Consider the following 25,269-nt stretch of genomic DNA (forward strand, 5'->3'; position numbering starts at 1 on the left):
AACAATAAAAAGTTACTGCCCATTCTTCTAAATAGAAATACTTTGCCCTAAGCACTACTTTTAGAGCAAAAAGGCTGTCCCAGTCCAGTTTCTATAGCTCATAAGAATTAAATACATACCTATCACATTATTAAACTAGAGTCAAAATTAGGTGGCTAAATTGAAGGACTAAAAACACTGCAGTTATTTTAGTGACTCCTGCAAGATCTGATTAAAAATGACTTTCATAGAGCATTCAAAACTTAACAAAAAGAGATTTACTTAGCCACAGCTAGGCAAAGATATTTAATAAGGATGTGCATCAAGGATCCATTTATCTGTGTAACGATTGGAATGACGCCACCTGCTGGAGACTTACTGTAGAAAAGTTCCACCATGAAAGGAAGGTCTTTGAGGGCAAGAACATGCATCTTTTCTTTGGCATCAGGAAGTGACGTTTGCTAGTGGGAGGAAGAAGGAAGAGACTGGCGCTCTGTCTCTCTCTCCTTCCTGAGGACTCTGGTGGAGAAGGGAGCTAGAAATGCGCTCTCCCTTTAACAGATAGATGAATGTAGGCCTTTCTCTCTCTCTTTACCAAATTCTTATTCTCCTTAATAAATGCTTCAAAGCCTAACTCTTGCTAAAGCTTATAACTTATTGGCGACCACTCATTAGATATTTTAGACAGACTAGCTAGAACTTTAGCCCTTAACATCTGCTAATGGTTCCCCAACCTCAGAGTTGCCCATGGTGGTCTGCCAGCCACATTTGAGAACTGCTGGAGCTTCTTATGGTTTTGTATTCAGGTGACCAGAAAATAATGTCAATAGTCTGAGCTTTTGCCCCCTGAGATAATGAAAACTCAAGGACAGTTTCAGGACTTTTAACGGAAATACTAGCCTAATTTGCAAGGGGGCATGGGTATTAGGATCTTCTCACCATACCATCTGTCTTGCCAATGCACCCTATGGACCAATAGGCTTTCTAGTTGACTTGTAGCCAAAACTTCTTCTATGTGTGTTTTCACCTTATTAGAATTTGAGCTCCTTGAGAGCAGGGCCTGTATTTTCTTTCTATTTTTATCCCCAATCCAATGTTTTGCACCTAGAGTCAGCTAGGTGGAACAATGGATTGTTCTAGATATGGAGATAGGAAGACTTGAGTTTAAATCCTGCTTTGGACACTTTCTAGCCATGGAACCTCAGGCAAGTCACTTCATTTCCTTCAGCCTGTTTCCTCATCTGTAAAATGGGGACAATAACAGCACCTGCCCTCCTTCCCCCTCCCCCCACAATGTGAGGATCACATGAGATAATCTTTGTAAACTGCTGTATAATTCTAGCTCTTATTTGTAGTCAATACTAAACAATAAATGCTTTTATTCTTTCATTCTAGGTCACACAGGTAGGAAGGAGAAGAGCTAGGATTCAAACCCAGCACCTCTGACTCCAAATCTAGCACATTTTCCACTGCATCAATTTAATATTCAAATGGCTGTTTGAGTTTTCTATTTTTCCTTATGCTCTCCACCCTTCTAGATGCAGTGCTCAAGAGCATTGTGTTGTTGCTGTTGTTGTTGGTGTTGTTTAAGGAGCCATTAAACTAAGGGGGAAATGTGAGCTGAAGAAAAGGACCTAAATAATCTACAATCTAGATAATAAGGTTCTGAATAATTCAGAGTAAACTATTGTTTTCACCTTAGCATCTTCAAAAGCCAAAGAGACATTCCCTCTTTCAAACATAGTGAGTCTTCAGCTGAAGTGAATGCTGAACTATTAACAAGATGTTTACTATTCCCTATGCCATTCATCACAAGTACAACATTACTATGAAATAAGCTGCACTGGGACATTTCATGTAAAACAGTATATCTAGACAATAGGGAAATTAGAAATCCAAGGTTATTCTTTACAAATAGAAGACTCTGGCAGTCCACCTCCTTGGAGTGCTCAGGTTTCTCCTAATGGGGACAAGTGAATTTCAATTCAAACCTTTTCATTTGAGAAAGACCAAAGCATGACAACTATATTTACAAGGATAATTAGATTAAATATAATATAACACTACAAAGTAAAATATTTGCCAGGGTACTGTTTTGAGAGGGAAAAGTTTCATTCTAGAAGTCCTATTGTATTGAAGATGACACCTAGAGCTCAGTTTCTACATTAGCAACCAGGAATTGAAATGCATTTTTGAATCATATGCTTCTGTACCCAAATTGAGTCATAAATTTGCTTTTGTAATCTGAAGCAGGTAAAAACCAGACTTTAAAAAAACCACTTCTAAACACATTTTACATGCTCAATTCATTTACACAAGTGTCATTCTCACTGACTTTGGAGGGAAATTAGAGGGAATCCTATCATTGTCAAACAACTTGGCACAATGGATAGGGCACCGGTCTTGGAGCCATGAAGATCTGAGTTAATTTAGATACTACCTCATGGCAACTGAGGTCCCTTCTGATTCTAAATCTATGATCCTATCGTCTGATTCTAAATCTATGATCCTATGGGGCAGGTTCAACAATTCTTTAACAACAAGAAAAAAAAGTTGCTAGCATTAGGAAGGGTTAACAATGGGCCAGATCTTAAAGAATATTTCAAAAGAAAGAATGTCCTGCAGCCAGACTATAAGAGAGAAGGACATGAACTTGGAACAAATAAGTGAAAAGGACAATGGGAGATAGGTTTAAAGGAAGAGTTTCATGAGCTCAATAAGCTTCAGTTGCTGCCTCTTACCTCCAAGATCAAATATAAAACCCTCTGTTTAGTATTCAAAGTCCTTTACAAGCTGGCCCCCTCCTAGCTTTCCATTCTTTTTATACCTCAATTCCCCCCAAAGTCTTCTATGACCCAATGACACTAGCGTCCTTGCTAACAATCTTTGTACTAGACACTCCATCTCCTTGCTCCAGGGATTGACTCGCTGTTTCCCCATGCCTATAATACTCTTCCTCCTCAGCTCAGCATCTTTACTTCCCTGGCTTACTTCAAGTACCAGCTAAAATCTCATCTTCCTCAAGGAACCTTTCCTGACTCCCCCTTAATGCTAGTACCTTCCCTCTCTAGATTATCTTCAATTCACCTTGCAAATATCTTGTTTTTACATAGCTGTTTGCATGCTCCTATTAGTCTGGGAGCTCCTGAAGGGAAAGGACTATCTTTTGCGCTTTTTCTGTGCCCTCAGCACTTAGTACAACACCTGGCAAGGGGTAGGTGCTTGATAAATGCTTACTGACTGACAATATAATGGGCTATAAACATAGGTTTAATACAGTAATTTACATAATACCAGGTTTTCTTTACATTATTCAGCATAAGACAAACTACTTTCATCTTAGCAAGACGCAATGCCACAAAGAAAACATTAAATATAAATTTCTTCATATAAACAGTTCTGCCTTGTTATCACTATTTAGGAATTTGTTTCTATGTGAAGTGCTTTCCTTGCCCTTGTTTAGTCAACAGAGTAGTATCTAACATGGTAATAATGTTCTCTAATATGGTCATCAATGATAATGAACAATTTGACATTGGGGGTGAGGAGGGTGTTTTTATTTTGATAAGTAGGTGGCACAGCCTTCTGGACTGGAGTCAGGAAGACTGTCCAAATTTTCCCTCACACACTTATTAGCTAGCTGGGTGACCCTGGGTAAATCATTTAACCACTCAGTTTTAGTTTCTAAATGTGTAAAATGGGAATGATAACAACAACTATCTTACAGGGTTGTAATGAGGATTAATTGAGATAACTTGGGTAATATGCTTTTATAAACCTAAACTTTTTGTTATACAAATGCTAGCTATAATTTTTTTTAAACAAAATCTTTTTACACAAAGTCTGTAACCTCGTAAATAAGAATACAAACTTATAGAATGTAACGCCCAGGCCTAGTTCATTTTCTGCTTTCTCCACACACCTTTCCCTAACTCCTCCAGCCCACAATGACTCCTTTTCCCCAGAAATCCTATTAACATTATGGTCTGCACCACTCATTCTAAAATTTTTCTACAAAGACCAACCCCTCCCCACTAAAAAGCAGACAAATCAGCAAACATTTAAGTAACTACTATATGCAGAGCACTATGCTAATTGCTGGGGCACATAAAGAGATAAACCAAAATATAGTAGTGAGATGATGACAAACATACAAATCATTATTACAGAGGTGAAACCAACCCATGTAGTAAATATCTTGCATTTGTACTCATAAGGAAAGTTTCTTTAGGCTTTCACTTGGTTTGGTTGCATGATAATCTACCCACAGCAGATGGGAAGCAGCAAATCAGAAGGGAGTGCTAGTAGCAAACATATTAATAGCACCAATAAAGTAACAGCTGATGGTACAGAAAGATATGAAAATTATACAAAGTAGTTAAGAACTCAAAAAAATATCACCTTGGGACCACTTTTTTTTTTTCCTGAGGCAATTGGGGTTAAGTGACTTGCCCAGGGTCACACAGATAGTAAGTGTTAAGTGTCTGAGGCCATATTTGAACTCAGGTCCTCCTGAATCCAGGGCCGGTGCTCTATCCACTGCACCACCTAGCTGCCCCTTGAGACCACTTTTAAGAACCAAACAGCTTTACATATTTCATTAAGCCCAGTGAACACCACTTAACATAGCAGTAGTATAAGCTATTATTCATAATAATGACCCTGAGTCATCAAGAAAACATGGTTCTATTTACTCTATTTAAAAAAAAAAGTTTTACATTTTGCAGAGAAAAGGTTTTGTCCTTTTAAAAGCATAACTGGTGTTCAATATTAGTGAGTTTAGTTTTAAAGGCTCCAGTTACTTAGTATTAAAATATATGAGCTAATTTTGTCTACCTCAATGTACAAGAAATCACTTCAGTCTCTATACTCTAGAGTTTATAGAATATGTGTGTATATGTCTGTCTGTGTCTATGTCTCTGCACATTTCAGTTGCTTTGTTGATCAGAAAATTAGCAGCATATCTAAAGATGTCCATTACATTCACCATTTTTGCAATGACTACCTCTTGATGATGCTCAATTTGTCACTTAAAAACACTGATACTACCTCAATAATCTACTAAAGACCTGAGTGCCACCCATCCCACCATGGTGTGAAGGTAACCCTGAGTTTCTCAAAGGCTATGAGAGCAGATTCTATCAACTTGAAAAGGCTTCATATACAGTCCTTGGAACAGCAGGGTCCGCTGTCCCAAGAAGTCTGACTAGTTCAAATAAGAAAAAGCTTATTGTCAATAGATTAACTACTACATGAATTTGTTAGACTATGGTAATACCCTCAGATACTTACTAGCTGTGTGACCCTGGACAAGTCATTTAACCCTGTTTGGCTCGGTTTTCTCATCTGTAAAATGAGCTGGAGAAGGAAATGGCAAACCATCTAGCACCTTTGCCAGGAAAACCCCAAATGGGGTCATGAAAAATAACTGAACAACAATAATAGCCTCTTATTAAAACAATGGCCTATGGTAAAATGATGATTTTCCTGCCTCAAGTCTCTCCTCACCCCACTTCATTATCCACACAGTATGATTTTCCTGAAGGGCAGATTTATGTCGCATGTCCTGCCTCCACCTCAAACTCTAGTTGGCACTAGGATTATATATGAACTCCACTCTTCCCAACATGGTCCCATCCTAACTTTTCATTTTTCTTGGTCTGCAGAAAGTTTGGCCACAGGCATGAAGAGAATTTTAAAATGAAATTAGACAACCAACCAGGGAAATAAACAGATGAAAACTGGAACAGACCTAGCAGCATTTATATAACAACTATTTTTCATCTATGTCACTGAAACTACCACATTCAGATTCTAACACCTCAGTGCATGATGTTTCAATATAAGGAAGTAAAAATAACAATAAGGATGATAAAGATGGTAAGAGTTAACTAAACAAAATAAATGCATGGGGGGGGGGGGGGGAGAGAGAACTGCCAGAGACAACAATTTTGAAATTAAGAGACAGATTTTTAAGGTATCTGAAAAAGGGAAAGGTAATTAGTGATGAAAGGGAGGGATAGATTAAAGAATATCATAACTACCAATTCATAAGCCTTTTTAAGTTCTAAAATATCTTTATAAAATCGATGTAAAAAGATATCAAGAGTATCCATCATGAAACTCTAAGAAAATAGTAGGCTTTTCAAATAATCTTCAACAGATAATATCTTGCAAATCACATAATTTAATCCAAATACACAATTCTGCTGTGTTTGCTATATTAATAAAAAGTCAATTGACAGTTTTCTAAAGCATTGCAAGCTATCAACCACCATATAAAATACTATTTTCCATGCATATTAAAATCATGCAAGGGGGCAGCTAGGTGGCGCAGTGGATAAAGCACCGGTCCTGCATTCAGGAGGACCTGAGTTCAAATCCGGCTTCAGACACTTGACGTGTACTAGCTGTGTGACCCTGGGCAAGTCACTTAACCCTCATTGCCCTTAAAAAAAGAATATTTTTTTTAAATCATGCAAGATTCACTAATAGCTGCAACCACAGTGACAACTTTGCTTATAATTCTCTATCAAAATCAAGAGGCATAACATAGAGAGGAGGCATTCTTACCAGAGACTTGCCACTCTTAAGAGAAAATATCCTGCACTGAGTAGAAATGGAAGATGGGTTCCATATAGATGGCAAGATCTCATAGAAGTTCCTTTTTGTAAGTGACATTGTACTGATTACATCAAGTCCCAAAATACTACAGCACATCCTCAACTAGACCCACAATCACTCAGGAAAAACCTAATGAAGGAGGTCTTTTGTCTAGCTTATAACATGAAGCTAGATGGGCAGTGCACTAAGTTAGTCCACCAACACACAGATCTTAAATGGAAGTAGATGTACTGGGTTCTGAAGTGAATAGGAGGCAGTAAGTAATCTATTTTTGATCTGGAAAATTGTGTAGAGCTTTCAATGATCCTAAGCTGTTCCTGAAATAAAAATCTATTTTTTTTGGTACCAATATTCTTCCAGTAATGGCACATGGCTACAAATCATGGATCAAAAGAATCCCTTTAGAATAAAAATTGCAAAGAAACCATGGAAGAGCACACTGTGAGTATAAATATGGTACAGCATGTTGCAATGAACTGCACACAAGAATCAAGGAAATGGACAATGAGAACAATAATTAAGCTCACCATATGGTGAGAGTGAAGGTTGACAAACAGATACACTGAGTACTGACACAGTACCCAAGGATGATCAAAAGTCCTAGTGGAAGGCCCTCCAGCACAAAGACAGCTTCTATAAAGAGATTTACGGAAGGAAAGGACAAGAATCTCACAATTTGAGGAATGGCTGGTATGACCTGGACAGATCTGTGATCTGCCTCTTTTTGTATCCCTGGTGCTTAGCATAGTGCCTAAGTGCTTAATAAATGTTTAATGACTGACTATTGACTAAGAATCATTTGAGGGAAACACACACACACACACACACACACACACACACACACACACACACACACACACACGACCAAAATTTAAGTTCTCAAGTGTTAGCTCAATGACTTCAAGAGTAATGATTCAATGACTCATGATTTTATTGGTGTAGGTACTCTATATAGCAAAACAAATCACAATCCCTCTTTGATCAAAATTTCTACTTCAGTTTTTCCATCTTTATAGAATTTGCTAGAGTTTGTACAACACTAGAACAGTCCTAGAGAAGCCAGGGACACATTTCTACACCACAATGAGACAAGAGAGTAGGAATTTAGGAAAAACAAATAAATTTGTTATTTGGATAAGATAAACTACCATGTGTAAAGTCATCTGTTGGGTGCTGGGCATACCAAGACAAAAAGGAGAAGGGATTGCAGAGATTATCTAATTTAACTTCATTTTAAAGATAAGGCAACTGAGTACCAGACCGAAAGAAGGACTTACCTAAGGTCACAAACTAGTAAGAGGCAGAGGCAAAATTAAAATTCAAGCCTCCAGACTCCCAAGCCACTATTTACAATGCCCTTCAAGTTGGAGATAAGAACCTTATTGCTACAGCATGGGAAAAGTTCTCAATTTAAGCTTTGAAAAAAACCTAAGCTACTTTACTTATTAGACATTTTCAGTATCAAAAAACTTTGCTCGTTATCCACATGACCAGGGACATCAGACATTCAGGCTGAAACCAATAAATCTGATGACTAAATTAATACATACCATACAGAAACTGAGAGCACTGAGTATAGCCTTCTTCCATTTCTTCACATTTATCTGCAGCAGTCTGCATGTCACTGTAAGTCATAGCAAACACAGCGGCTCCTGATTCTACCAGAAACTTACACACCTGAACATTATTACAAGAGGCAGCACAGTGTAATGGAGTCCTATGAGAAAGAAGAAATTAATATGCAAATTAAAAGTGCTTTGCAAATTTCAATGAAAGGTGTTCTACTAACACATCTGTAGAGGCAACTTTGTTTAAATCTTATCATCTATTTCGTGGTCTTTCCCAAAAGCATCTTAGTTACCAGCAGAAATGCTTTGTATCCAATAAACATAGCCCTGAAATCAATCCACAAGCATTTATTTCTCCATGCCAAGCACTGAAGATGTAAAGAAAGTACAAATAGTCTCTGTCTTCGAGGAGTTTATATTCTAACAGGGGAGATAACAAGTAAAGGCACCTACAATATACATACTGAATGGATAAAAGGGCATCTTAAAAGGGAAAGGACTTGAAGTCTGGAGGACGAGAGGCAGTAAAAATTCTGCTGGGCATGAAGCACTGCAGCACTTAAGGAGAAGCTGTGTACAGGGGCAAAAGGACATCCTAGCCCTATATTCAAGCACCAAGACGGAGACAAGTAACAGCTGACAGTTCTGTTGCCCAGTACCGAGGTCTGGGTCACAGATTCAGGGCAGATTTGGGAGTAGAACTCCCCAGGAAGAGGTGCTGAAAGGAGGAAGTTTAGAAGCCAGCAGCAGCAGTGTGGCACCAGAACAAGAGCAGGGTCTCACTTTCACCTTCTAGTCAATTCTAAAGCCTACTAAGGAATAACCACAGGAGGAATTGCAAACCAAAAGGGAACCTACAAATCTGTCACTTTAAACTAGTTAGAGCTTCCCAGCTGGCTGATGGGGTAGAATACAGCAGCTGCTCAGTCTATTGTTGCTCAGACTCAAATCCAGATCAGGAACTTGCAAAACTCGAACCAGTGGGGCAATAATCATACTTTGCCCTGGATCAGACCACTTTGGGAGCACTGAAAGACTGCAGGTTCCCAGCCTGCCCCTGAGATCCTGGAATAATAGAACATTCAATATCCCAAGAAACCTGCAAGAAGACCAGCCCAGACCTTCCCTCCAGATGTATAGTAGAGCCCAGCTGTAAGATCAAGTCTAAAATTAGGAAGTAGGCTGGAAGAATGAACAAACAAAAAAAAGAATCCCACCATAAAGAGCTATTAGGGAGGTAGAGACACTCAAAAGACACAAACCCAGATGAAGTAAATGACGTCAAAACATCTACAAGCAGATAATCACCAAGAATTCCTAGAAGAGTTAAGTTAAAAATGTTTTTATAATGAAATGAAAAGCATGTGGAAAAAAATTTTTTTAAAGAAACAAAAAACTATGGAAGAATTGGAAAAGGAATTAAAAGCTTGGCATAAGACCTTGTCCAAGCAGCAAACACTGAGAAAATAAAATGGACCAAATAGCAACCAGTGATTCCATGAGACAACAAAAAAGATTAAAACAAAGTTAAAATACAAAAAAAAAGAGAGAAGAAAATGTAAGGTATCATAGCAAAAACTGTTCAAGGAGAAATATGATTTAAGACTCATAGACTATCTGAATGCCATGACCAAAAAAAAAAAAAAAAGGCCTAGACATCATCTTTCAAGAAATCTAAAAACTGCTCAGATCGCTTAGGAGCAGAGGGCAGAGGGGAAACAGAAAGAATCTACCACACCAATCACTGTCTGAAAAAAACGCTAAAATGAAAACTCCCAGGAACAGTATAACCAACATCCAGAGCTTCCAGGTCAAAGAAAAAATACATTGCAAGTGACCAGAAAGAAAGAATTCAAGTACCAAGGAGCTACAGTTAGGATCATACATGATAAATCCACCCCTCTAAAGGAGTGAAGAACTTGCAATATGATATTCTAGAAGGCAAAGAATATGGGCTTACATTCCAAGAACTTAGCAAAACTCAGTATAATTACAGGGAGGAAATGGAACTTAGAGAACATCTAAGCATTCCGGATGAAAAGACAAGCTGCATAGAAATTCTGAAATTCTAACACAAGAATTAAGAGAAATGTAAAAAAGTGAAGCACAAATAAACAATGATGAAGGACTAAAAAAGGATAAATGACTTACATTAAAATATGAGGAGATGATACAAGTGTCCCCCTCTGAACCCTATCATCATCATAGCTTTCAGAGGAAGTCTAATGAGACAGAAATTCTAGAAATGGTTCTGCTATTCTCAATGATCTTAAGAGAAGAATAGAAAGAGTGGGGAAGAGAAATACACTGAGGACAAGGGAAAAAAAGGTTAGGGAAAATTATCTCACAGAATCTGGGTGCACAAGTAGATATCTATAGAAACAAGAAGAGGGCTGGGGGGAGTAAATGACACTGGCACCACACTGAACAAAGGAGGGAAGAATTCACACACAGAGATGGGCTCAGAAACACATTTTACTCAGCAGGGAAATGTCCCCTCCCCAGTCCTGAAGATGAGAAGCAGTGCAGCACAGTAGGTAGGGGAGCCTACTCAGGAGTAAGGAGTAATCAGGTTCAGCTTCCATTTCTGATGTACTCTTTTTTTTTTTTTGGTTTGTTTTTGGTAAGGCAATTGGGGTTAAGTGACTTGCCTAGGGTCATACAGCTAATAAGTGTTAAGTGTCTGAGGCTGCATTTGAACTCAGGTCCTCCTGACTCCAGGGCCAGTGCTCTATCCACTGTGCCACCTAGCTGCCCCATGATGTACTCTTCATATGTGACTGCCCAAGTCACCAAGCCCCTCAGTGTAAGGCCTGAGATTCTAAGTTGCAAAAGAATGGCTGGTCTTCATTAAGAAAAAGGCTGTTCCACTTAACCTCAATTGCCTCACAAAAAAAAAAAAGAAAAAAAGAGAGAGAAAAAAGAAAAAGGCTGTTCACCAAGAATTCTCTATACTTAGGAAATCATAGGCCCAGACAGATTTGGGGGATCTTATATGTTGTCTTGAATATTTCTATTATCGTTGAAACATTTTTTAAAGTAATAAACATTTTTATTTATAGTTTTGGGTTCCAATTTTTATCCCTCCTTCCCTCCCTCCCCTCACCTCAACCTGAGGCAACAAGCAATCCAATATAGGTTATACATGTACAATTGTGTATAACATTGCCATATTAATCATTTTGTATAAGAAAACTTGAATAAAAGAATATTGTTTAAATTTTCATGCAGTTATATCAACTAGTCTATATCTACTATGAAGGCAGTCTATGTATTTCTTGTAATGCCTTGATAAACTACCTTGCACACAGTAGATGCATAATTAAAAATGAATAACTGATTTTCTGCATCTAAACTACTTCATTTGCTTGTTTGTTTTGGGTTTTTTCGCAGGGCAATGAGGGTTAAGTGACTTGCCCGAGGTCACACAGCTAGTGTCAAGTGTCTGAGACCAAATTTGAACTCAGGTCTATCTGAATCCAGGGCCGGTGCTTTATCCACTGCGCCACCTAGCTGCCCCTAAACGACTTCATTTGAATAGCATCTCAAGAAGCAAAAGGCAATTCTTACCATCCATCACTATCTGCAGCATTTACATTCACACCAAACTGCACCAAGAATTTCACAATTTCTGTGTGACCTGCACAAACAGCATTATGAAGTGCTGTAATACCTTCATCATTAGGCAGACTAGGATCATCAACCTATAAAACAAAAAGAGGTAAGAAATCATCCAAATTTTGTGCCATGTGGCACAACACTACTAATTGGTTCCTTGGATGCATGCAAGAAAAAAATATTTTCTAGGTTGTTTTCTTAGAACATAATTGAAATCCATCAGAACTAAGAGACTCACTATACCAAAATTAATTACACAAATAAGGAAACCACCACATCAAGTGATGGCACAATGCAATTAAGTCAAAAATGATTGGGGGGAAGAGAGATTTTTTTTCTACAGGAGCTACTTCAACAAATTTCTAAGTAGGATCTGTATAATACAGGAAAGAGAGAAAAAGCAAATAAAAATATTCTAGGCCATCAGCCTTAGAGCTGATTATCTAATTAGCCAATTACATAAAAACCAAACAATCACAGATGAGCATTTAATAAATGTTATTTCAATAGTGTAGATATGATACAAGAAAGTACTTTAGAGGACCTTATGGCAATGACCAATTTCCATACCGGCAAAGAATTGACATCAATTATTCAATTTCCATCTTTACCCTACTTGGGTGTTTCCTAAGGGCTCTAGCCCACTCTAAAACAATTTAAGAATACTATTTTTCAATTAGTAATTCTCCGATCTGAATTTAACAACAAAATTAAAAGTCATGTCTAAAAGCAATTTGCCAATAGTAAACATACTTCATAAATAATTCTCTGCACGAGGTCAAATTCTCCTTCCAAAGATGAATCTAAAAGTAAAGCAAGGGGATTGAATTTTACTCTCATTCCATGAGCAATTCTCTCTGAGCCAATTTTTCTCAAGTTTGTCCTTTTGCCCTGGAAGAAAAGAGAAAACATACAGAGTTAAAAGTTAATCCTGAGAAGTAGAAATTAAGAATCGGAAACAAAATCTAAATGAATTAGACATATAACTGGTACAGAAATTACTGAAAACACGATTAATATATAATAAACCACATGTGTAATTTGATGTGGCAGAGGGTCATTTTTCTGTGAAGCATCAAAAATAAGCCACAGTTGACGCAGATAAGTGAATTATCTACTTGACTTGGCAAGGCAAATTCTATGTTTTTTTAAAGTGGGCAGGAATACTGAAGATGTTTCTAGTAGATAAATACTCAGATTAGCTTGTGATAGTAGCTGTAGAACTATGGTATCACATTCAAAAAGTTCCCTGCCAGCGATAAACTGACCTAGAAAACCATGAATTCACATTATCTATGTTAAATTGTATTTTTATTTATTTTGTTGAACATTTCCCAATTTCACTGTAATCTGGTTGGGCTGCCCTGCAGAGTTTTGCAGGATCTTCTCTGATGTCTCTGCTGCAAAGTACAAGAGTTCTCTCAGTGTACCACTGCTCAGTGTGAAAAAGATTAACAATTATATGCAAAGATAAAAAGAACAAATTCTAACCATGATCAGGCATATCAATGTTCTAAAATACTATGTGTTTTTTTAATACTATGTTTTTTAAACGGGAATATATATACATTGACTAAAGTAAAATATTTTAAGCTTACTATTTTTAAAAAGTTTTTTTCCAACAACAAAATTCTACAAATTGAGAGTGACAATAGATATTTTTTACTTCCTGCTCTGTGAAAGCAGGAATTGTTTCATTTTTGTCTTTGCACCTTCAGCACCTAGCACAATGCCAGGCACATAGCAGGCACTTAAATGTTTATTGATTAACTTATCTCCATACATGGAATAATAAAAGTTTCCAGCACCAATTGCATCAACTAAAATTACTGGTTCCTATACATATTTCTTTTTTATGTTGCTTCAGGGAAAGTTTCCAAGCAAAAAATATTTGAGGGCAATATAATATACATTTCATAAAACATGCAAAGGCTAGAAATTGTTTTTTCTGAAGATGATAGGTATAAAAGGTATAGGGCTACAGGTGTATAATTTATGGGCCCCAAATTGGCAACCTAATATCTATGTTACAACAATAAACTTTTTCCTAGGAACTATATAATATAGAAATGGAAAACCATGTAGCTTCCACTCCATTTGAGATGGAGAAGGAAGAATGTCAATGATTGTTTACCAAGAAAATGACACTATAATCTGTAAAAGAAAAAAAATACTACTTGTACACACTGGCATTTAGTTTTTGTTTTTCTTTTGGCTCTCCTCCAGGTTTTCCCTGACTCCTGGAATAGCTTCTGACTAGTGATGGTTTTGGGTACTAGCAACCATATGCTTGTGATATACTAATAAGAAACAGTCTTGTTAATATCATTTTATTTTACTGAATCAAAAATGGAGTCATATGAGGAACTGTACCCAAAATACTGCATCATATAACCCTGAGGTGAGAATGGTATCAATTCTTGTTTCCCCATTTTTGAGCAATAAGTGGGTATAAAATTCATCATCATGGTAGAATTTAAAATTTTATAATACATTAATTTCTCCAAATAGTAAATACATTTTACAAACTTTTAAACTACATATCTTTGCATAAAGATAATAACTGTTATCCTGTACTTGCAATAACTGATTTTTTTCTATCAACTACTTATGAGTAAAATAAGACCTGACTTTCTTTTTTAAGTTATAAAAAATTAGTAGGCATCATATTACTTACAGGAGGCAAAGAAAACTGCCCAGTGATTTCAGGAGGGCGCATGCTGAAAGAATCCTCTCCTAATCCTTCTGGTTCTCCAGATGGGTATGGTGGGGGTGGATACGGTGGGTACTCCTCCAAATATACTTCGAGTGGGATGGATACCTCTAAATTTGGTTCTTCTACATGAGTTTGAGTAGGACTGTTGGTATCTGGCATTCCCTCAGGCACACAATCAAGACCAGGAGAAGGCACTGATATTTCATTTTCTTCTGTAATGGCACTTTCTACTTCCTCTGTGGAAACTGGTTCAGGAGAGACAGAAACCACTTCCTTCTCTGGTTCTGCAGTTAGATATGGATTCTGGATTTCCACTGGGCTTTCAGGGCTGGTAGCCACTATAGTTGGCTTGGAAGAGTATGATGGGGTAGAAATAGTTTCCATGGCAGCCAGAGTGGTCCTCTGATACAAGAGTTTCTGAATATTTGGCCCATTTGGACCCTCTGGCTCTGTAATTGAGCTCCGCTTCTTTAGTGGTCTTGGCGCATTTGACAGTTTCTTACGTAGGGCTTCCAAGTCAGCATCACTCTGATTTCGGTAAGGGTTAGATAAAAAGGGGAGTAATTTTGTTGGACTGAGTGGGCGAGGAATTCGTTCATTTTCATGATTCTCCTGGGCTGAAGATACGGGCTCTGTTTCCAGTTCTGGACTGCCAGGTTTTCCCTGACTACTGGAATATATATTTTCTGACTGTTGTTGGTTTTGGGCACTAGCAATCACAGGCTTTCCATATACTAAATGGAAGAGAAAAGGACTTATTAATATTAACTAAACAATGCAAAAAGTGATCAGTATCTGACAAACTTGTTGCAAATGGCTATAATACATTGCATACTGATTATAGCCTGGTTTAGTCTTATGATTTGACTAATGAATTCACTGAAGTTAAGTTATCTTGACGTCCCCTTCAACAAAAAGTTCTTCAATAAATAGTTCTTAAAAGTTTATGAGGGCAGCTAGATGGCACAGTGGATAAAGCACCGGCCCTGGATTCAGGAGTACCTGAGTTCAAATCCAGCCTCAGACACTTAACACTTACTAGCTGTGTGACCCTGGGCAAGTCACTTAACCCCAATTGCCCCACAACAACAACAACAACAACAACAAAAGTTTACGGAACAATGACTAGGCTAGACTCCTACTTTTATCTTGCATCCAGTTCATAAAAGCAGAAAACACAATTCTTTCATGTACCCGGATTAAATTAAATAGTAGATATTGCGTCATTTAAACCTTCAAAACCATTCAGCCAGAAACATTCATGAATCCCAAGAACATGTATCAAAGTGGATTCCTTTTTATATTGTTCTTTCCCAAATAATTACATTATTACTCTCAACACTATATAAATCTTGAGACAGAAGAGTCCTATACACAAGGTAAATAAAGAGGCAGAATATATTTCTTCTCTAAATAATTTCATTATTGTTCTCAACACTGTGCAAATCTTGAGAAAGACTCTCATTAAAATAAAATACAATGCAAATAAAAAGAGGTAGAATATATTCTGCTTATTTTATAAATCCCCCAACTTCCCTTAAGTTCACTCTAATTTGTATAAGGCTCCGAATTGTTGCTTCTTTCCCTAATACAATTAGTCATTATTTATTATTCAGATCAAATTCAGTCAGCATTATTATTGTCTTTTAATCAAACCGGGTATTGTACCATCTTATACTTAACAAGTGTTCAAAGTGCTTTACAGACACTAATTCATTTCATTCTTTGGGTGTTAATATTTAAGTCCTTAAGCTAAAGGTTTAACTGTCTAACTAATGGCTGTTTTGCTCACTGAAGTACTTCAGGCACATAAAAGAGTATTAGAAAATATACACACCCAGTCTAAGAAACAAGTAACCAACGGAGGATTAGAGTAGACTCTACCCCTAAGGTCCCTCAAACTCTAGCATAAGATGAGTCTGTGAAATGTTATCCCAAACTATAACAAAAATCATCCATTAAGCAAACCACTAATATAAATATAATCTACATATTGCAAGTCACTGAAGAAAATTAAGACTATCAAGAAATGTTAGCACCCTCTCTGCCAACAGAAATGATTCTAGCATCTTACCACTTGAAAAATGAGTGCCTCGTGTATGTGTCTTGGTCACAGCACTCTGCACAGCCTGTGGGAAGTTCTTTCCAGGAGCCTGCTGCTGGGTATACATGGAATATATTGAACTTGCTGCAACAGTCTGTGGTTTCCGGAAGGGTGGAAGAGAAGTCTCTTTGGAAGGCTGTGGGGTAAAAGGCCGGACTGCTGCAGCAGGTGGACTGTCCTGCTTGAAATTTGGAGAAAGGGCTTGGTCCTGGCCAGCTACAGGTACAGTGGGAGGCAGGGCAACCCTCTGATGGAGCTGCTGTTGCTCTACTAATTTCTGTTTGTTTCCCCAGGACATAACACTTGATGGCAACTTCTGAAGATTTCCATCAGGCTTACCATCTGACCCTGGCGGACTAGTTTGTCCAAATGAAGGTAAATTAATCTGTTTTGGTTTTGTTGGGACAGGCGGAGGGACTTTCACCACACTTTTACTGGCAGTCTACAAAGCAAAAGAGAGCCAGGTAAAATTGAGAACTACCGAGACAGTTCTGTGTTATATATAATAAGAGGTTCCTAGATGACCTAATACTATGAGAGAATCATTCTCACTGAACATTAAGTTACAACTTTAAATACCTTACATTTATATGAAGTCTTACAATTACTTTCACATATACCTAATAAAATAAATGGCACACAAAACACAGGAAAGAAAAAGGTAAGTGACTGAAAATATAGCTCTAGATGTTACTAATAAAAAGTTATCCTATGGGGCAGCTAGGTGGCACCGTAGGTAGAGCACTGGCCCTGGATTCAGGAGGACCTGAGTTCAAATCTGGCCTCAGACCCTTGACACTTACTAGCTGTGTGACTCTGGGCAAGTCACTTAACCCTAACTGCCTCACCAAAAAAACAAAAACAAAAGTTATCCTATTATTGCTAAAATAAATATACAACTTGGCATTTTGGTAGAGGGGAAAAAAGAGGACCATGAGATCATTTTTATTTCTGAAAATGAATTAAATAATATTTTTAAAATTCACACTTTATGATTCTTTATTACCAGTTTTCCCTTGCATTCCACTTCTCCTCTCCTACAAAAACCCAGGAGGCAGTCTTAAATACCAATATTAAAAACTTTATTTTCAAAGATGTTATCATCAGGGGCGGCTAGGTGGCACAGTGGATAAAGTACCAGCCCTGGATTCAGGAGGACCCGAGTTCAAATCCGACCTCAGACACTTGACACTTGCTAGCTGTGTGACCCTGGGCAAGTCACTTAACCCTTGTTGCCCCACAAAACAAAAACAAAATTTAAAACAAAGATGTTATCATCAGTGGAGATTATGTGTGAACATCAGCCCCAAAATGCCTCTCAAGGACAACAGTGCAGTTTCCAAAGGGCCCAAAAGCATGGGCTCAGCCCATAAAGCACCTGGTAAGGACAAGGATATCGGACTGCCCAAAATAGATTATGGAATCAAACCCAGGTCCAGAACAGGGTCAAGCAAGCAACCCAGCTGTTCTTGAACCTTCTTAGTCTTCCAGCCAGGTAATAGGGTCTGGAGCCTACTGTTTTCTACCTGAATACCACTGAAGGGCAGGTCTGCAGCTATGGTGCCTAGAGTCAAAATGAAACCTGTAATGTAGAAATCCCAGGAGATCAGTGATCACATTATTTCCCTGACTACACAGGGCCCAATGAAATTTTGCTATTACTTGGCTTAAGTCATGTCACTGTGACTGTCAAAAAATCAGCAGGATCTCAGAAGATAGGTCAAAACAATGCAAGATCACAAGAGGCTTGCTAGAAGGATATAGAGCGTAGCCCTTACACAAAGTCCCAATCTGGGATGCAAGACTGGAAGAATAAATAAGCAAAAAAGATAATTATTTGATGTCAGGGATGCCTGACATCACAAACCTGGAAGAGGAGAATAATTTCAAAACACCTACAAACGAAACCTCAAAGAAAAATGCACAGTTCTAGTTCAACTTGAATTCCTAGAAGAAAGGAAGTGGGAGTTTTAAGAAAGAGTTAAAAATTATATTATTAAGAAGATGAGACCAAAAGAGGGGGGGAAAACAAATGAAAGCTATGTAGGGAAAGACTTGGGAAAAGAATTACAACTTGGTACAAGAGAAACAACACCTTACTCAAATAATAAACATTGTGTCAATTAGAATGGACCAAAAATGAGTTAATTATTCCATTGGACAACAAGAAATATCTTTTTTTTTTAAGTCAGAACTGAAAAAAATTGGAAAAAAAAAAGTGAGGGATCTCCTATCAAAATCAGTTGACCTAGAAAATAGATTAAAGAGAGGTATTTTAAGAATCATTAAACTACCTGAAAGCCATGAACAAAAAAAAAGACCCTGGATATCATATTTCTTTTTTTTTTTTTTTTGGTGAGGCAATTGGAGTTAAGTGACTTGCCCAGGGTCACAGAGCTAGTAAGTGTCAAGTATCTGAGGCCAGATTTGAACTCAGGTCCTCCTGAATCCAGGGCCGGTACTCTATTCACTGTGCCACCTAGGTGCCCCTGGATATCATATTTCAAGAAATGAAAAAAAAGCAACCAGACATAATGAACTGAAGAGTAAAGTGAAAATACAGCATGGTCTCAATTAGTGCAAATAATAAATTTCCTTTAGTTGGGATATCATTGCTGAGTATGCTTCTATTTCATCCTTCCTCTTCTATTAAAGAGGTGAGAGGAAAAAAGGATAAGAGAACAAAATGAAAGGAAATATACAATTAACAAACACAACTGAATGGGAATGGGATGAACTCACCCATAAAATGGAAGAGGATAGCAAAATGGATCAGAAATAAGAATTCAATGATATGCTAAATATAAGAAACAGCTGGAACATAAAGATTCATACAGAGTTTTTAAAAAGGAGCTGGAGTAAAATCTATTTTGCTTAAACTGTGAGAGTTAAAATAATTATGAAGAGAGACAATTTTGGATAAGCATATTATCAATTTATCAATCTCCACAGGTAAGGAATTGACAAAGTGGCTCCCTAGCCTCTCGGTGGTCCAAAGAGGCTGGAGTAGCTACTTTTTTAGTTTTTTATCCCTTTTGCTAAGAGATGGATCATTATACAGCAATCAAACCTTTTTTTTTTTTCCTTTTTGGTGAGGCAATTGGGGTTAAGTGACTTGCCCAGGGTCACACAGCTAGTAAGTGTTAAGTTTCTGAGGCCGGATTTGAACTCAGGTCCTCCTGACTCCAGGGCCAGTGCTCTATCCACTGCACCACCTAGCTGCCCCTACAGTAATCAAATCTAATTGGATCACAGCCCTTTTGATTAGGGACAATAGCTCTATATATGGTAATCAAACCAAAGAATTTAGACCCCACCCAGACCGAGCCAGCAGGCTTCTATCTGGGTGTGGTCTTGAGGGGGACAGAAGTCTAGATTATAGCCTTTGATAGAAAAAAGGAATCTGAAGTTCCCCATGATATTGGTCATTAACAATTATTTCTCACACAGCTGAAATAAAAAAGGCAGGGATAGCAATCATGATGTTAGACAAGGCAACAGTAAAAATATACTTAAATTAAGATAAATGGGAGGGCGAAACCAAGATGGCGGAGAGGAAGCAGCAAGCTGCCTGAGCTCTCCTTCTGTTCCCTCAAAAAGAACATTAAATCAAGCCTCTGGACAGATTCTGAAACTACAGAACCTGCAAAGAGACAGAGAGACACAGTCTTCCAACCAGAGATAATTTAGAAGACTTCAGGAAAAGGTCGGTCTGACTCGGGCAAAAGGGAGGCCCAGCGCAGGGCAGCAGCCCAGCGCTGAGGGGGTCGGGGCAAGTCAGCAGGAGCTGTGGGCCACAGCTGAACAACTGAGGCCCCTGGAACCTGGCTTAAAAATCTGGTGGCCAAGAAGGACAGTGGAAAAACCTACCTGCACCGGCCGAGAGGGCGGGCGGTAGGGCCACGAACAGGACAGGCAAGATTGGGCGCCTCGCCGAGCGCACCCAGAATGGAAGTGCAGGGGGTCAAACTGCACACACTATAAAGGCCTCAGAGTAAAAAGCCAGTCACATAGCACCTATACCCCTGCATAAGAAGCCCAAAACAGGGACCCTGGTGCCCCCAGAGCAGACCTCAACTTAAAAAATAAATAAACAAGCTGCTATAATGAGTAAGAAGCAAAAAAGAGCCCTCTCCATTGAGAGCTTCTGTATCAATAGGGAAGAAGCCAACACAAACTCAGATGAGGACAATAGTCTCAAAATGCCTACATGTGAAGCCTCACGAGGGAAGGTAAATTGGTCTCATGAACAAAAAGCCTTCCTGGAAGAGCTCAAAAAGGATTTTAAAAATCAATTGAGAGAGGTAGAAGAAAAAATGGGGAGAGAAATGAAAGCAAAACAAGAAAACTATGAAAAAAGAATCAGCAGCTTGGAAAAGGAACCACATAATTTCACTGAAGAAAACAATTCCTTAAAAAATTCATCTGGCCAAATGGAAAAAAAGGTGCATAATCTCACTGAAGAAAACAATGCCTTAAAAATTAAAATGGGACAGTTGGAAGATAAGGAATCCAGGAGACACCAGGAATCAGTCAAGCAGAATCAAAAGAATGAAAAAATAGGGGCAGCTAGGTGGCGCAGTGGATAGAGCACCAGCCCTGGAGTCAGGAGTACCTGAGTTCAAATCCAGCCTCAGACACCTAACACTTACTAGCTGTGTGACCCTGGGCAAGTCACTTAACCCCAATTGCCTCACTTAAAAAAAAAAAAAGAATGAAAAAATAGAAGAAAATGTGAAATACCTCATTGGAAAGACAACTGATCTGGAAAACAGATCAAGGAGAGACAATCTGAGAATCATTGGACTGCCTGAAAGCCATGACCAGAAAAAGAATCTAGACACCATATTCCAGGAAATTATTAAGGAGAACTGCCCTAATATCATAGAATCAGAGGATAAAATCATCATTGAAAGAATCCACCGATCTCCTCCTGAAAGAGACCCCAAAAGGAAAACCCCAAGGAATATTGTAGCCAAATTCCAGAATTATCAGGTGAAGGATAAAATACTCCAAGCAGCCAGAAAGAAGCAATTTAAATATCATGGAGCCACAGTCAGGATTGCATAGGACCTGGCAGCTTCAACATTAAAGGACCACAAGGCTTGGAATATGATATCCCGGAAGGCAAAGGAGCTTGGACTGCAGCCAAGAATCTATTACCCAGCAAAAATGTGCATTCTCTTTCAGGGGAAAAGATGGACATTTAATGACATTGGGAACTTTCGATCTTTCCTGGTGAAAAGACCAGAACTGAATAGAAAATTCAATCTTAACATACAAGATAAATGGGAAAAACTACATTGTACTGAGATATACCATAGGCAAAGAATTAATCTCAATAGTTACCACATATGCAACAAACGGCATAGCATCTAAATATTTAAAGGAAAATCTAAGCAAGTTATGGAGAGAAATAAAGAAAAAAACTATAATAGTGGGGAGACCTCAATGTACCCCCTTTCAGGGCTAGAAAAATCTAACCAAAAGCTAAACTAGAAAGAAGTTAAGGAACTCAATAGTATTTTTTAAAAATATAATAGATTCCTGGTGATTTCTGAAAGGAAAGAGAAAAATACATCCTTAGTTTTACAAAAACTGACCACGTTTTAGAGCATTAAAAAACTCACGAATAAAAAAGGTAAAATTATGAAATATTCTTTATTTATCACAATGCAATAAAAAATCTGTTTCATACAAGGCCAATAAAAAAAAGGATTAAAAGTTAAATGAAAGGGGCAGCTAGATGGCAAAGTGGATGAAAGTACTGGCCGTGAATTCAAGAGGACCTGAGTTCAAATCCAGCCTCAGAACTTGACACTTACAAGCTGTGTGACTCTGGGCAAGTCACTTAACCCTCATTGCCCCACCAAAAAAAAATATAAGCAAATAAATAAATAAGTTAAATGGAGACTAAATCATTTAATCCTAAAGAATTAGTGGATCAAAAACAAATAGAAATAAATAATTAAAAATCGCAACAATTTTTTTAAAATACCAAGATTTTTGAGATGTTAACAAAGCAGTCCTAAGGGGAAAATGTATATTCCAATAATTTTCATCAATAAAAGAACAAAAATCAACAAATTAGGCATGCAAACTCTAAAAAAAAAAACCACAAATTAAGAAACCTCAATTAACCACAAAAACAGAAATCTTGAAAATCAAGATTAATAAGATTGAAAGTTAAAAAGTCCATGAATTAACTTATTAATAAAACCAGGAGCTGGATTTTTAAAAAATAGAATAAATAAACCATTATCTAATTTGATTTTTTTTAAAGAAAGAAGAAACCAAATTACCAGTATCAAAATTTTTAAAAGAAGAATTCACAACAAATTAAGAATTAAAAGCTATTACAAGATAATATTGCACCTATGTAAAAATTTTTTTAAAAAGACCAACAAATGAAAATGATGAATATTTACCAAATGTGGTAAAAATTATTTGTGGTGAAGATATATAATGGAAGTTTTAGCTGAAAGGAGTGCACATGGTTTGGTGTTCGGTCTTTTCAGGGATTCACGGTCTGGTGGGCAGTTTGGGATTCAGTGAGTTTTATAAGGAATAGACTAAGCTTAGATCTAAGATTATTCATTTGTATTTCTCCTTCCCTATTTCCCTAATTGGCTTCAGCTCTTGTTGTCTAATTAATTCCCAAGCAATAAATAAAAAACTGATTCTTCACAGATTAAAGATCAGTGGCTCCTTTTTCTAATTGAAATATATAGCTGTGATATATAGATATATAGATATATAGATATAGCTGAAAGGAGTGCACATGGTTTGGTGTTTGGTCTTTTCAGGGATTCGCGGTCTGGTGGGCAGTTTGGGATTCAGTGAGTTTTATAAGGAATAGACTAAGCTTAGATCTAAGATTATTCATTTGTATTTCTCCTTCCCTATTTCCCTAATTGGCTTCAGCTCTTGTTGTCTAATTAATTCCCAAGCAATAAATAAAAAACTGATTCTTCACAGATTAAAGCTCAGTAGCTCCTTTTTCTAATTGAAATATATAGCTGTGATATAGATATATAGATATATAGATATAGATATATATAAAAGGGAAAGTTAAAGGGGGAGATTAATGCTCCATATATCCAATTTGCCTCTCACACAAAAAAACTCAAAAGAACAAGAAGAATTTTTTAAAATTCTAGCTTAACAAAAGAAAATGGAACAAGCTATAAATGAATGTCCCCTCCAAAACAACAACAACAACAACAAAAACTATCCAGGACCACAGAGATGTAGAAGCAAATTCTAAACAATGTTCAAAAACCAACTTCAAGTACAGAAACTTACTGCAAAAATAAGGAGATAACCAACAAATTCCTCCTATAATACAAAGAAAGACTTGATACTTAAAGGGAGAATCAAAACAAAGAAAGCAAACCATAGGTAACATCCCTACTGAATATTGATGCAATAATTTTAAATAAAATGTTAACAAAGAGACTATAGCAATAAATCACAAAGACTACACACACACACACACACACACACACACACACACACGCACGCCAGGTTGGAATTATACAACAAAAGCAATATAATTTTAATGTTGAAAAATTATAAACACAACATTCATATTGATAACACAAACCACAAAAAAAAATGATTACCTCAATAGATGCAGAAAAAGCTATCTAAAACAAGATCCACAATTACATAGGGACAAAACTAGAGGCCCTTCCATTAACATCAAGAATAAAGCAAAAATATCCACTGCCATCACTAGAGTAGATATTACTAGATAAGAGTGCACACGATATTATGGTATACCCAGAAAGTCAACTAAAGTTAATTTAAACAATATATAACTTCAGGAATATAGAAAACTACAAAATAAATCCACACAAATCATCAGCATTTCTAATGATCTTCCCAGAAGGAAGAGAACAAAAGTGAAATTCTATTTAAAATAACTACAGAAGAGTATAAAATGCTAGGAGTCTACCTACCAAAATATGCACAGAAACTATATGACTACCATTACAAAACACGATTTAAAGAAATAAAGACAAATAAGGAATCATTATATGTTCATGGTTATATGGACCAACGTAATAAAAATAACAATGATTTTTAAAATTAAAAATACCTAAATAAACTTAACTTATTTAATGCCATAGCAATCATACTACTAAATGATTACTTTCTAGACCTAGAAAAATAACAAAATAGATCTGGAAAATCAAAAAGTCAAAAATCTGAAGGGAAATAATGAATTAAAGTGGGAAGGAAAAGGGTCCAGAAAGACCAGATCTCAAACATACAACACAACAAAGCAGTAATCATAAAAACTATTTAGTACTAGATGAAAAAATTGAGAGGCCCATCAATGAAGTAGAACAGGAACACAACATATAGAAGTAAACAGACATAGTATCATGGTCCTTGACAACCCTCAGATCTAAGTTACTGGGGGTGGACTCAATCTTTGATTAAAAAAAAACTACCAGGGGGGCAGCTAGGTGGCACAGTGGATAAAGCACCAGTCCTGGAGTCAGGAGGACCTGAGTTCAAATCCAGCCTCAGACACTTGAGCTATGTGACCCTGGACAAATAACTTAACCCTCATTGTCCCTCCCTCCCCCCAAAAAAAACTACCAGAAAAACTAGACAGGAAAACTTTAACCACTCTGAGCCTCAGTTTC

General features: G+C 37.3%; 1 protein-coding gene across 4 annotated transcripts in view; it reads right to left on the bottom strand.

The window, feature by feature from the left end:
• TP53BP2 (tumor protein p53 binding protein 2) overlaps positions 1 to 25,269 on the bottom strand; it is an 85,210-nt gene that overhangs the window by 3,986 nt on the left and 55,955 nt on the right. For all 4 annotated transcript variants that reach the window (XM_044002632.1, XM_044002631.1, XM_044002635.1 and 1 more), the window contains 5 exons: positions 16,580 to 17,051; positions 14,467 to 15,239; positions 12,543 to 12,680; positions 11,742 to 11,875; positions 8,154 to 8,320 (listed from right to left, as the gene is read on the bottom strand). In XM_044002632.1, coding sequence (XP_043858567.1) covers positions 8,154 to 8,320; positions 11,742 to 11,875; positions 12,543 to 12,680; positions 14,467 to 15,239; positions 16,580 to 17,051 — 1,684 coding nt within the window. The remainder of the gene's footprint in view (positions 1 to 8,153; positions 8,321 to 11,741; positions 11,876 to 12,542; positions 12,681 to 14,466; positions 15,240 to 16,579; positions 17,052 to 25,269) is intronic.

Source organism: Dromiciops gliroides, chromosome 4, assembly GCF_019393635.1.
Source record: "Dromiciops gliroides isolate mDroGli1 chromosome 4, mDroGli1.pri, whole genome shotgun sequence".
Lineage (NCBI taxonomy): Eukaryota > Metazoa > Chordata > Mammalia > Microbiotheria > Microbiotheriidae > Dromiciops > Dromiciops gliroides.